Here is a 15000-nt window from a genome sequence, read left to right as displayed (position 1 = left end):
TGTTCTCTTTTCTCTTTTCTTCTCTTCTTTTCTGTTCTGTTCTGTTCTCTCTTCTCTTCTGTTCTCTTCTCTTCTCTTCTCTTCTCTTCTCTTCTCTTCTCTTCTCTTTAATTCCACTCCTCTCTAAATTCAATGAAACGTTGATATTGTGTCTAACACCATGCTCTCTGTTTTTTCCTTCTTCAGACAAACGAGACGAAGGACGTGGTATGTTTTTTGTCTTTGTCCACAAATTCTTAAAATGGAAAATACATTCCATGTTTTGCACATGTTTGCTTACATTGGACCTCGCCTCATTCACTCGCATCATAACAAGTGTCTTCATAAATATCAATTCATAAAGAACAAACTTAAGAAAGATCCCAGCCGGATCCACGAACACGTGAAAATGTGTTCTTAAACAGCCAAAGTGTTCTCAGCTCCGCCAGCTGCAGTATGTATACAGTAAGAATAAATAAATAAATCTATATGTTCATTCAAACCTTTATTTATTCTCGAAAATACAATTGAGGTCACCCGCATTTTCAATGTCATAGAGACTTTACAGACATTTCAATGCACACATTTCTACAATATAACAATAATAAATATGAATAACTATCTATATAGTACTTTTTTCACACATGGACCGCAGTCCAGAGTGCCCCACAGCAATTAGTATAAAATGAACATCAGCACACACAATTGACAGAATAAAAAACAATGCATAAATTGCAGACATAAGAATAGGTATAAAAGACAATAAAAGTAGTGCAATGTAAACGCGCAGTCCCCCAAACACCCCACACACCAAATCCCTACCAGATCCCCATCCAAGACACACCCCCCTGATAAAGCATGCCATGACTGAAGGAAAACACAAACAGCCCGCGCGCCACTCACACCGCCATGCACGGCGACGGGAATATGGTATATATATACTATATATATATATATGTATACAGTAAGAATAAATAAATAAATCTATATGTATATATGGTGGTATATACGTGGTGCATGGTGCACCGTAAACACAGACCTAACTGTTGTAAGTAGTATTCTACAGCTGGACAAAGGGTGGTGCTGAGGTCAACAGATGCCACTTGGTGGAGGCTATGAGGACCTTGTGTAACGGAGGTACCGCGAGTATTATATCCACAGTCACGATGGACTTCAGTTGTTGTGAAGTGACTGTGGCACGTAGCGGGACTGCAAGTAAACTAAATCCACCCATAAAAGGCATGCAGACACGTTACCAAAAGGTGAATTCACCTCTTGGTATAGTGGTCTGCGATGTCGCCCATGGTGCGGGAGACCCGGGTTCGACACTCACTCGGGGCGATCCCTTAACAGGGGTCGAACTTTAACACAACGCAGAGGTGGCAATACGAGCCCGGCTGCACTTGCGTGCATCATCACAGTGGTTAACAAACACTGCATCAATGTGCACAATTCAATAATTCAGTCCAGTTCTGGGGTTTGAATTGGCAGGATTTTCTTTCATGACATTGTGCGCTAACTTAAACCCTTTTACTTAGCTTAAGTAAATTATTTTAGCTGAAGTGTAACAACAATACTTAGAGGTATTATGCAATGAACTGGTGTGAAAATTAAAAAAAGAATTCAAATCACAATGTATTGATTGGGATCCAAAAAAAATCATGCTATATTGAGAATCATTTAATAATATTTTAGATACAGCAGCATCATCATACTTTATCGCCCACACTTTCAATTACCAAAGGGCAGCCATTTTGAGTCCATGTTCCCTATATATCATCACTTAGTGTTTTTGTTTAGGAGGTCTCATTGTCATACCTACTGTAGTTCAACTTGCGTAATGATGACGATCTACCTCATTTCTGCATTTTAGCATTTAGCATTTTTGTAAATGTTTTGTTTTGTATGTTGTATGTTTTCTATAGTGTTTGATCCTTATTCTTTTACTTTTTACTATACGAAGCACAAGGATTTCACTCAAATGTACATGTACCTTATATGTGACAAATAAAACAAAAGTTGAAAGTTGAAACTTGAAACCATAACCGATCTGAAACCTTTCCTCTTTTCCAGTGTTGCTCGTTCGACTGCAACGTAAGTACCCCACATCACACCTCTACGACAGCTAATAGCGCTCTAGCGATGTGGTCTTAAGAGCAATGACATGATGCTTTATGTATTGTTTGCAGGCTCCAGGTGGCCCCAAGGGACCCGACGGAGAACTCGGCTCCACGGTGAGATATTATAACGCAAATACGACTAATCTTCAAGAATGTTGTTTGGGCTAAAGGCGTATGCATAGAGAGACATTACGACGCGAGACACGCGATCGTACGTCAGGTTGCACTGATCCATTCCGGTTTGTTAATCTATACTTTCCTCGCATTATGTTTTCGCAGGGAGAGACCGGCAGACCAGGCATGCCAGGAGAGAAGGGAGACATCGGAGCCGTGGTAAGTATCTTTGAAACATAATCTGGATGAAAATCACATTTACCCACTGTGCCCCCCCCCACCCCCCCCAGAGTAATCACAATCAATCTACTACACACTTTTACCCAAATACAAGTTATTTTTAGTAGAATCAGTTAGGCTTGATGTAGATATCACTAGATTGTCGTGAAAACTAACTATATATTTTGTTGTGTTTACAGGGCAATGTTGGAGATCCTGGTCCTATTGGTTACCGTGGGATGAAGGTATAGAGCACTGAAAAGAAGACAAGGATGTACACCACCAGCCAGACATCAAATAACACTATACCGTATATTCAGATAACGTTAGTGTATATTCACATAACGTTACTGTATATTCTGATAACGTCACTGTATATTCACATAACGTTACTGTATATTCTGATAACGTTACTGTATATTCACATAACGTTAGCGTATATTCACATAATGTTAGCGTATATTCACATAACGTTACCGTATATTCACATAACGTTACTGTATATTCACATAACGTTACTGTATATTCACATAACGTTAGCGTATATTCAGATAGCATATATTCACATAACATTACTGTATATTCAGATAACGTTACTGTATATTCACATAATGTTAGCGTATATTCACATAACGTTAGCGTATATTCACATAACGTCACCGTATATTCACATAACGTTAGTGTATATTCACATAACGTCACTGTATATTCACATAACGTTACTGTATATTCTGATAACGTCACTGTATATTCACATAACGTTACTGTATATTCTGATAACGTTACTGTATATTCACATAACGTTAGCGTATATTCACATAATGTTAGCGTATATTCACATAACGTTACCGTATATTCACATAACGTTACTGTATATTCACATAACGTTACTGTATATTCACATAACGTTAGCGTATATTCACATAACGTTACCGTATATTCACATAACGTTACTGTATATTCACATAACGTTAGCGTATATTCACATAATGTTAGCGTATATTTACATAACGTTACCGTATATTCACATAACGTTACTGTATATTCACATAACGTTACTGTATATTCACATAACGTTACCGTATATTCACATAACGTTACTGTATATTCACATAACGTTACCGTATATTCACATAACGTTACTGTATATTCACATAATGTTAGCGTATATTCACATAACGTTAGCGTATATTCACATAATGTTAGCGTATATTCACATAACGTTACCGTATATTCACATAACGTTACTGTATATTCACATAATGTTACTGTATATTCACATAACGTTAGCGTATATTCACATAACGTTACCGTATATTCACATAACGTTACTGTATATTCACATAACGTTAGCATATATTCAGATAGCATATATTCACATAACATTACTGTATATTCAGATAACGTTACTGTATATTCACATAACGTTAGCGTATATTCACATAACGTTACCGTATATTCACATAACGTTACTGTATATTCACATAACGTTACCGTATATTCAGATAGCATATATTCACATAACATTACTGTATATTCAGATAACGTTACTGTATATTCACATAATGTTAGCGTATATTCACATAACATTGCTCTATATTCACATAATGTTAGCATATATTCACATACTGTTAGCATATATATTCACATAACGTTACAGTATATTCACATAACGTTACTGTATATTCACATAATGTTAGCATATATTCACATACTGTTAGCGTATATTCACATAACGTTACCGTATATTCACATAACGTTACCGTATATTCCTAAAACTGAACTAGGGACCTTGTTCTGTTTTGATGAACCCTATAGCACTTCAGATTCAGACTGGTTGATTATAAAGATTGAATCCATTGATTATGAAGTTTTTTTTTGTGGCTGTTGACATTAATGATAGCGACAGGTCAAAGATAATTATGGAATGATAATTTGATGACATAATGTTATGGATGTAGAGCAACAGCAATATATGAAGGATGTGAAACACCATAAACGCCCATGAAATATGATAATAACTACTTATGCCTCTGTTTCCAGGGAGACCGCGGTGGAAGAGGATACAAGGTATGAACACACAATTTTGAAGTACAAAATAAACACAACAAATAATAATAAACACCTATGCAATTACACTGAACATCACATGAAGGTGATGTTATTGGATGTGGCTGACCGATTTCTTCTTGTGTTTGCTACAGGGAGATAGAGGCCACAAAGGTTACAAGGTGAGCAGTTAATTTTGTTGTGATAAGTGGATGATGGGCTTATGGAGGCCTGTCTCCTATTGGCTGATGCTCTGAGGTCTACTCTCCTGTGGGTGGTTCCTCAGAGGTCTACTCTCCTGTGGGTGGTTCCTCTGAGGTCTGCTCTCCTGTGGGTGGTTCCTCTGAGGTCTACTCTCCTGTGGGTGGTTCCTCTGAGGTCTACTCTCCTGTGGGTGGTTCCTCTGAGGTCTACTCTCCTGTGGGTGGTTCCTCAGAGGTCTACTCTCCTGTGGGTGGTTCCTCTGAGGTCTACTCTCCTGTGGGTGGTTCCTCTGAGGTCTACTCTCCTGTGGGTGGTTCCTCTGAGGTCTACTCTCCTGTGGGTGGTTCCTCTGAGGTCTACTCTCCTGTGGGTGGTTCCTCTGAGGTCTACTCTCCTGTGGGTGGTTCCTCTGAGGTCTACTCTCCTGTGGGTGGTTCCTCTGAGGTCTACTCTCCTGTGGGTGGTTCCTCTGAGGTCTACTCTCCTGTGGGTGGTTCCTCTGAGGTCTACTCTCCTGTGGGTGGTTCCTCTGAGGTCTACTCTCCTGTGGGTGGTTCCTCTGAGGTCTACTCTCCTGTGGGTGGTTCCTCTGAGGTCTACTCTCCTGTGGGTGGTTCCTCTGAGGTCTACTCTCCTGTGGGTGGTTGCTCTGAAGTCTAATAATCATGGATCGGATGGGAAAGATCGGTCTCAGAGCCAATCACAGCCGTTAATAGATAAATTAAAACCATTAAGGGGAAAGCTGTGATGCAGGCTATTATTTTCTTGATCAATTTCAATTTCAATTGGCAAACATATTTTACCTACATTGGATTGGTTTTGATTGGTCCCAACTAATAATCAATATTTATTCAATTATTACTCCCCCCCCCCTCTCTCTCTCTCTCTCTCTCTCTCTCTCTCTCTCTCTCTCTCTCTCTCTCTCTCTCTCTCTCTCTCTCTCTCTCTCTCTCTCTCTCTCTATCTCTCTCTCTCTCTCTCTCTCTCTCTCTCTCCCTCTCTCTCTTCCTCCCCCTCCTCCTCTCACAGGGAGACAAAGGTCACAGAGGTACAGATGGAGTTGATGGACGCAAGGTGAGACTCATGTCCCTCTAACCGCACAGTTTGGGCTATTTCATTATGATCTATTTGTGTGTGATCATGTTGGTCTGGTTATCTCAATGTTCCACGATTGTCTTCCTCCTTGCTAGGGCGGCGCCGGTTTCCCTGGACTTTCCGGCTGTAAAGGTACACCAGGATCTGACGTGAGTACAAATACATTTCATCTCAGACTAAAAGCAGAGCCACGTTCTGACAGTACTCAAATACAACGCAAAGCGAAATCTGAAGGCAGCACAAATGTATACAAAGTCAATGCGCAAACGGGGAAATTCGCCAGGCATGATGGAGCGAACGTGGGCCTATCTTCACAATGAATGTAATAGACTCACTGCTGTGAATTCCCTGTAGCCTACACTGTAACAAAAAAAATGTCACGGGAAATTCATTGTATTATTTTACAGATTACTTTTGTTTTTCTACTTTAAGTGTAAATGCCATAAAAATACAGTAAATTACCTTTTATCAAAATATTAACCATTAAATAAAGGTTGTAATCTGTAAATGTATTTGATAATTTTAAGTAATAAGTATTTGACAACCGTTGCTGCCAGACATTTACCGTTTTTTTACAGTCTTCTTTTTGACAGTGTATACATACTGAATAGGTTACGTTTAGAAATCGTTTTACATTTCTTTTTTTTTTACATGTCAACAATGCTACTGTCCAACTGGCACACTGACAGTACTGACTGCACAGCCAGACAGCATTTCTCTTGGAGTTGTATCCTAACATCCTATGAGCTTTACTGAACCCGTCTCGCGCCTTGAGGCCCCCGTCCCCCACAGGCTTGTTAAACGCTGGCGTCACGCACGGGGAACGGCTTCAATTACAACCACATGGAACCCCCAGCGAGCCATGTTCTCCTGCGTTCCTCGTCATGTTTACAACCACATGGAACCCCCAGCGAGCCATGTTCTCCTGCGTTCCTCGTCATGTTTACAACCACATGGAACCCCCAGCGAGCCATGTTCTCCTGCGTTCCTCGTCATGTTTACAACCACATGGAACCCCAGTGAGCCATGTTCTCCTGCGTTCCTCGTCATGTTTACAACCACATGGAACCCCCAGCGAGCCATGTTCTCCTGCGTTCCTCGTCATGTTCCACATGGAACCCCAGTGAGCCATGTTCTCCTGTGTTCCCCAGCGAGCCATGTTCTCCAGTGTTCCTCCACATGGAACACCAGCGAGCCATGTTCTCCAGTGTTCCTCCACATGGAACACCAGCGAGCCATGTTCTCCTGCGTTCCTCCACATGGAACACCAGCGAGCCATGTTCTCCTGCGTTCCTCCACATGGAACCCCAGTGAGCCATGTTCTCCTGTGTTCCTCGTCATGTTTCACATGGAACCCCAGTGAACCATGTTCTCCTGCGTTCCTCCACATGGAACCCCAGTGAGCCATGTTCTCCTGCGTTCCCCGTCATGTTTACTGGTCGTCAAAGAGAAGCCGCCTATTCTCGGTCCTCGCTCCACAACGGTGGAATGAACTTCCCGCCACAGTCAGGACGGCCGAATCCCGACCAATCTTTCGCTGTCGACTAAAAACTTCAATCAATATCTGAAAACAAGAAAGAAAAAAGAAAAAAAACACTAACCATAGAAGCCAAAACCGATATATTGGAAGTTGTATTGTTTATAGTAATAGAATTGTATTTAGGTTGTTTTTTTATCCACTTTTTCTCCCATTTTCTATTTTTCTCCCATCCCAATTTCGTATCGTCCAATTCAACCCTCCCCTGTCTCGAACGCTGTTTCTTGCCTCCCACAAGCCGGCTGCCATGTGGACTAAGTCATACATAGCAAGAGTCCCCTCCGATACTCGAGGTAACAGCAGTCGCATCTTTTCACCTGCGCGGCGCGATCTTTCAGCGTCAGGGGTCTGCGCTTTGGAGGGGCGCCGCCCCCATCGCTTCCTGATTCTACTGCGCAGGCGCACAAACCGACCTGTAGGAGTCGCTGTCCACAACGCCCGACCCCCACCCATCAGTTTCCCACCCCCTAATACTGCCAATGTGTATTAGTACGGATGACCAGCTAAACTGAGAGCAATGTGGAGCGCTGGGCTCGAACAGGCGAACCCAGCGTCTCCAGTATTCGTGGTGAGCGCCTTGCCCAGCCGCCTTATTGTATTTATGTTTTGAATATTAGGGGCACACCACTAGGGCCACATCACTTCTTAGTATAATAGGTAATAATAGTATAATAATATAGTATTAGAGTAATGTTATCCTACTACCGGAGCAATAGGGAAGATGCAAACTGTTCTGTTCTCAACCATAATTTTCTTTGGATAATAAACACCTTACAAACTCAGCTGCAGCCTGGACATTCAACTCTGTCAACATCCACAACTTCTTTTGTTACCCGAGTAGAAGAAAATCTGAGTAGGTGCATTGGGGCGCATTGTCAATGTATTAGGGAACGACAGGCGGCCACTACACTAACCTTCTTACTGTCCTATACTACCATGCACTCCTCCTACTATACTAATATGTCTATGCACTCAACACTGCAGCACCCAAGTTTGAAGCACTGTTTGATCATTGTTACTCAGCTGAAAGAGTTGTACCCTTGTACCCTGCTGACTTGTCGTACAGAACTTCGCTTTGGATAAAAGCGTTCAGCTAAATGACAAAATGTAAATGTTCTGCATACTCACATACAGACAAACAATCATACATGTACATACACATACACGCACACACACACACACACGCACACACGCACACGCACGCACGCACGCACACACACACACACACACACACACACACACACACACACACACATACTTCTCTCTCTCTCACTCTCTTTGAAACCAACGCACACAAACAAACAGCCCGGCGTGTCCATCTGTGTTTAGTGGCTTGTCCAGGCTTTGCTTACAGAGTAGCCATTATCCACAGCCCTGTGTTGGGAGGCGCCAGTCGTAGTGTGTGTCGCCGTGTGTCATCCAGGCCTGTGTGTACTCCCCCAGGCCCCTGAGGGCCAGGGGGGGGGCGGGGGGGCGGGGGGCTGTGGGGTCCTTAATCACCACAGCGCCTGTTTACATTTTCTTCTGGCAGATTGTTTAAATGAAGCCATAAATTCATACTGTTAATACACATAGTGTAACACACACACACACGCGCGCGCGAGCGCTCTCAGGCACGCTGGCCTTGCGAGTCGAAGATTGTGGCTTCAGCTGCTTCTGATCATGTAGTGAAAGTATCTCGTGTGTGGTTCTTTGTTTCCAGGGCTTACAAGGAGACGTCGGACCGAAGGGAGACGCTGGTCCTTTCGGACAGAAAGGACACAAAGTAAGATATGAGGAGAAAAAAAAAATGCGAAAATACCGCGATCGATCCTCACCGATTGTTTTGTCTGCGTTTTTTGTGTGTTATTACCGCGTGCGCGCTGAGACGTTGTGTGCTTGCCCCCTACCAGGGAGATGGCGGGAAAGACGGGGAATCAGGAAGACCCGGGAACTACGGCCCTCTGGGAGCGCGGGTACGTCTGAGATATAGAAATGAGCGGCAAAACGAGGTACGTGTCGAATAATAGATCACACATATACTTATGTATGCGAAACTCTGTGTTCCGATAGGGTGAGCCGGGACCTCGCGGAGCCAATGGGGACAAAGGAGAGCGCGGCGATGATGTAAGTGATTCACCGCCAATATGTTATGGATACGGAAACCCAGGAAGTTGAACGTTGACAGAATGTGGATGTTTTAAAGGTTTGTGACACGGAGTCCATGTTTGTGTTTCAGGGTGTTTCAGGACCAGTTGGAACCCGCGGAGACGGAGTAAATAAGACTCAGATATTACTACTCTGTGTGTGTGTGTTTGTATGTGTGTATGTGTGTTTGTTTGTTTGTTAATGTGTGTGTGTTTGTATGTATGTGTGTGTTTGTATGTATGTTTGTGTGTTTGTTTGTTTATGTGTGTGTGTGTGTGTGTGTGTGTTTGTATGTATGTGTGTGTATGTGCGTGCGTGTGTTCATATGTGTATGTGTGTGTGTGTGTTTGTATGTGTGTGTTTGTATGTATGTTTGTGTGTTTGTTTGTGTACGTGTGTGTGTTTGTATGTATGCTTGTTTGTTTATGTGTGTATGTGCGTGTGTGTGTTTGTATATGTATCTGTGTGTGTGTGTGTGTGTGTGTGTGTGTGTGTGTTTGTATGTGTGTGTTTGTATGTATGTTTGTGTGTTTGTTTGTGTACGTGTGTGTGTTTGTATGTATGCTTGTTTGTTTATGTGTGTGTGTGTGTTTGTATATGTATCTGTGTGTGTTTGTATGTGTGCACGTGTGTGTGTATGCCCGTGTTTGTGCATGTTGCCAAAGCACCGACCAACATATCTCCCCTCCCCTCCAGGGAACAGTCGGAGAGAAGGGCGAGCAAGGTTCCCGTGGAAACAGAGGCCCAAGAGGAGGAGCCGTAAGTGATGATAAGAAGGATTGAGGAGGAACAGGGGAATGAGGGGTAGATGTATATTCCATTCCTTACCTAGGGAACACCCTGTTGACCCTTTCACTGCCACACTACAGAAGGTTAACCCTTTACTATCACACTACCGACGGTTAGTGTGATAGTAGAGGGTTAACCTTCTGTGGTGTGGCAGTGAAAGGGTTAACCTGATGTTGTGTGGCAGTGAAAGGGTTAACCTTCTGCATATTGTCGCAGTGAAAGGGTTAACCGTTTGGTAGTGCGGCAGTGAAAGGGTTAAAATACTGTTACCAGGGTAAACCCTATTAAAATACTGTTACCAGGGTAAACCCTATTCAAATACTGTTACCAGGGTAAACCCTATTAAAATACTGTTACCAGGGTAAACCCTATTCAAATACTGTTACCAAGGTTAACCCTATTCACATACTGTTACCAGGGTTAACCCTATTCAAATACTGTTACCAAGGTTAACCCTGTTCACATACTGTTACCAGGGTTAACCCTATTCAAATACTGTTACCAGGGTAAACCATATTCAAATACTGTTACCAAGGTAAACCCTATTCAAATTACCAGGGTAAACCCTATTCAAATACTGTTACCAGGGTAAACCCTATTAAAACACTATTACCAGGGTAAACCCTATTCAAATACTGTTACCAGGGTAAACCCTATTCAAATTACCAGGGTAAACCCTATTAAAACACTATTACCAGGGTAAACCCTATTCAAATACTATTACCAGGGTAAACCCTATTCAAATACTGTTACCAGGGTAAACCCTATTGAAATACTGTTACCGGGGTAAACCCTATTACAATACTGTTACCAGGGTAAACCCTATTCAAATACTGTTACCAGGGTAAACCCTATTACAATACTGTTACCAAGGTAAACCCTATTACAATACTGTTACCAGGGTAAACCCTATTCAAATACTGTTACCAGGGGTAAACCCTATTACAATACTGTTACCAGGGTAAACCCTATTCAAATACTGTTACCAGGGTAAACCCTATTACAATACTGTTACCAAGGTAAACCCTATTACAATACTGTTACCAGGGTAAACCCTATTGAAATACTGTTACCAGGGGTAAACCCTATTCAAATACTGTTACCAGGGTAAACCCTATTCAAATACTGTTACCAGGGTAAACCCTATTCAAATACTGTTACCAGGGTAAACCCTATTACAATACTGTTACCAGGGGTAAACCCTATTACAATACTGTTACCAGGGGTAAACCCTATTCAAATACTGTTACCAGGGTAAACCCTATTACAATACTGTTACCAGGGGTAAACCCTATTCAAATACTGTTACCAGGGTAAACCCTATTCAAATACTGTTACCAGGGTAAACCCTATTCAAATACTGTTACCAGGGTAAACCCTATTCAAATACTGTTACCAGGGGTAAACCCTATTACAATACTGTTACCAGGGGTAAACCCTATTCAAATACTGTTACCAGGGGTAAACCCTATTACAATACTGTTACCAGGGGTAAACCCTATTCAAATACTGTTACCAGGGTAAACCCTATTCAAATACTGTTACCAGGGTAAACCCTATTCAAATACTGTTACCAGGGTAAACCCTATTCAAATACTGTTACCAGGGGTAAACCCTATTACAATACTGTTACCAGGGGTAAACCCTATTCAAATACTGTTACCAGGGTAAACCCTATTCAAATACTGTTACCAGGGTAAACCTTATTCAAATACTGTTACCAGGGGTAAACCCTATTCAAATACTGTTACCAGGGTAAACCTTATTCAAATACTGTTACCAGGGGTAAACCCTATTCAAATACTGTTACCAAGGTAAACCCTATTCAAATACTGTTACCAGGGTAAACCCTATTCAAATACTGTTACCAGGGTAAACCCTATTCAAATACTGTTACCAAGGTAAACCCTATTCAAATACTGTTACCAAGGTAAACCCTATTCAAATACTGTTACCAGGGTAAACCCTATTCAAATACTGTTACCAAGGTAAACCCTATTACAATACTGTTACCAGGGGTAAACCCTATTAAAATACTATTACCAGGGTAAACCCTATTCAAATACTGTTACCAAGGTAAACCCTATTACAATACTGTTACCAGGGGTAAACCCTATTAAAATACTATTACCAGGGTAAACCCTATTACAATACTGTTACCAAGGTAAACCCTATTAAAATACTATTACCAGGGTAAACCCTATTCAAATACTGTTACCAGGGGTAAACCCTATTCAAATACTGTTACCAGGGTAAACCCTATTACAATACTGTTACCAAGGTAAACCCTATTAAAATACTATTACCAGGGTAAACCCTATTCAAATACTGTTACCAGGGGTAAACCCTATTTAAATTACCAGGGTAAACCCTATTCAAATACTGTTACCAGGGGTAAACCCTATTCAAATACTGTTACCAGGGTAAACCCTATTCAAATACTGTTACCAGGGGTAAACCCTATTACAATACTGTTACCAGGGGTAAACCCTATTACAATACTGTTACCAGGGGTAAACCCTATTACAATACTGTTACCAGGGTAAACCCTATTACAATACTGTTACCAGGGGTAAACCCTATTCAAATACTGTTACCAAGGCAAACCCTACTGTTTCAGGAAGTTGTGAGGAGTTTAACTCGAACTGGCAGAATTGCAACCACACTCACTTAGTGATAGAGATTTGGCTGTCATATTGTTTTTCCAACATCACATAATTACTGACATAATTCATCCTTGGCCCTGTGTGTGTGTCTTGCTTGCCTGTTGTTATTTTGTCTTGGTGGCTACATAGATCATCTGTGGCTGATTTCAACATTTGTCATTTTCTTTAACAGGGGGAGCCAGGACCTCGTGGAGAGCAGGGGAGGGAGGGCTCATCTGGTCCCAATGGAGACCCAGTAAGAGACACGCACACACACACACAAATTATTTTCTTGTTTGTTTCTGGTTAAAGGCACAATTAGTAGCATTTTACAAAATAAAAAACAATGTATAGACTCATACAAACAATCCCTCTTAACCCTATCACTACCACACTACAGAAGGTTAACCTTTCACTACCACACTACAGACGGTTACCAAGTCTGTAGTGTGGTAGTGAAAGGGTTACCCTTCTGTAGTGTGGTAGTGAAAGGGTTAACCATTTGTCGTGTGGCAGTGAAAGGGTGGCAGTGAAAGTGTTAACCTTCTGTATTGTTGCAGTGAAGGGGTGAACCCTTTGGTAGTGTGGTGGTGAAAGGGTTAAGTGTCTTTATCTGCAGAGACCTTTCCCCTCTGTCTGTGTTTTCTTGTCTTGCTGAGCTTGGGACATTTCTGGGCATCAACCTTTAGGCAGTGGGTGCACGTTATAAGTAATATATTTACATATTGTATCGTATTGTACAATGTGTACGTATTACAAATAGGTGTATAATATATATATATATATTTCATATTCAGCGTTTCCAAAAAAAAGAATGTTGGCTTGTTCCTTTGTCAACTTTATCTTTTTCTACCTAAAGTTGAACCCAAAAAAGGTTTCTGACAAGTTTGATATGATATTGCTGGGTCTTGAGTCAGTTTGATCTGAACTACGTTCTGTGGTACGGCGACTGTGCTCCAGTGACATCTAGTGGCCGAAACTACTCGATATGCCTTTAAAGTGATAGCTTTGTTGAGAGAGGACATGTCTATTTTTCCATACTGTCTTCAAAAAATATATATATTGTTTTTGGAAATGCAAACATCCCATATCGGTCTAGTCATAACAGGGACACACACGCACAAAAGTACAAACGCTCTTACGGACAGAAACACACACATGCAGACACTTATAGACACCCACATTATGCACGCACACAATTACAGACACGTCCATCCACACACACACACACACACACACACACACGCACACGCACACGCATACGCACACACACAGACACATGCAGTACTGGAAGTACTATTGCCCACACTGTTCATGCATAGTATTTCAGGAGGCAGTAGAGGATCAATTCCAAGCCTCCCAGTCACCTTTTCTCTGGCTGCAACCTTTTTTCCAAGTTGAAGTGTGTGTGGGAGATGTCGAGGGGGGGGGGGGGGGGGGGCAATCATGCACGTGTGCATACACATGTGTGTGTGTGTGCCGTGCACGCGATTTTTGTGTGTATTGTAAGTGTGCGTGCTTATTTCCTTCGTCCATTTTTCTGTCTGTGGGAGTATAATGGACAGCAGCCGAAAATTGGTGGAAATCGGGCGAGTGCCCAGAGTGCTTAGACCTCTCTCTCTCTCCCTCTCTCTCTCTCTCTCTCTCTCTCTCTCTCTCTCTCTCTCTCTCTCTCTCTCTCTCTCTCTCTCTCTCCCATCTTTCTCTCTTTCTCAAGCTTTTCTTTCTTTCTCCTGGGAACATCCACGCTCACTCTTTCCCCTCTGACTCAGTCCTTCTCTCCCGCCGTCTGAAGCCAAAGCCTCAGTATGGTTCTGTTAATAAGTCAAAGAGCACTGCAAAAATAATAGTGGGTTACATGCGTTAGTTGTGGTGACCGCCGTGATGTCATAGCTCTCAAAGGCTCTTTTGTGCGTTAGGCCACGCCCCCCCCCCCTCTCCATCAGAACGGCATTAGCAAGGACAACATGGAAGAAACTAGGCATACTTCAAACACTGGGGGGGGGGGGGGGGGGGGGGGGTGTACTGTAACTGTATATTCATCCAAACTTCCGTTTGCAACGTTTTGCTATACAACACACACACAGGCTGATTATATAAATATGTTGGTACCATTAAGAAC

General features: G+C 42.1%; 1 protein-coding gene across 1 annotated transcript in view; it reads left to right on the top strand.

Annotated features, from left to right (window-relative positions):
- col6a1 (collagen, type VI, alpha 1) overlaps positions 1-15000 on the top strand; it is a 75397-nt gene that overhangs the window by 11575 nt on the left and 48822 nt on the right. Inside the window, 15 exon segments of the mRNA XM_084313676.1 lie at positions 187-207; positions 2053-2073; positions 2169-2213; positions 2379-2432; positions 2633-2677; positions 4476-4502; positions 4637-4663; positions 5715-5759; positions 5876-5929; positions 9020-9082; positions 9210-9272; positions 9370-9423; positions 9536-9571; positions 10141-10203; positions 13072-13134. Coding sequence (XP_084169802.1) covers positions 187-207; positions 2053-2073; positions 2169-2213; positions 2379-2432; positions 2633-2677; positions 4476-4502; positions 4637-4663; positions 5715-5759; positions 5876-5929; positions 9020-9082; positions 9210-9272; positions 9370-9423; positions 9536-9571; positions 10141-10203; positions 13072-13134 — 681 coding nt within the window.

Source organism: Notolepis coatsorum (genome assembly GCF_963971535.1).
Source record: "Notolepis coatsorum genome assembly, chromosome: 4".
Lineage (NCBI taxonomy): Eukaryota > Metazoa > Chordata > Actinopteri > Aulopiformes > Paralepididae > Notolepis > Notolepis coatsorum.
Note: the sequence above shows the minus strand (reverse complement) of the source record. Positions and strands in the feature narration are given on the sequence as shown.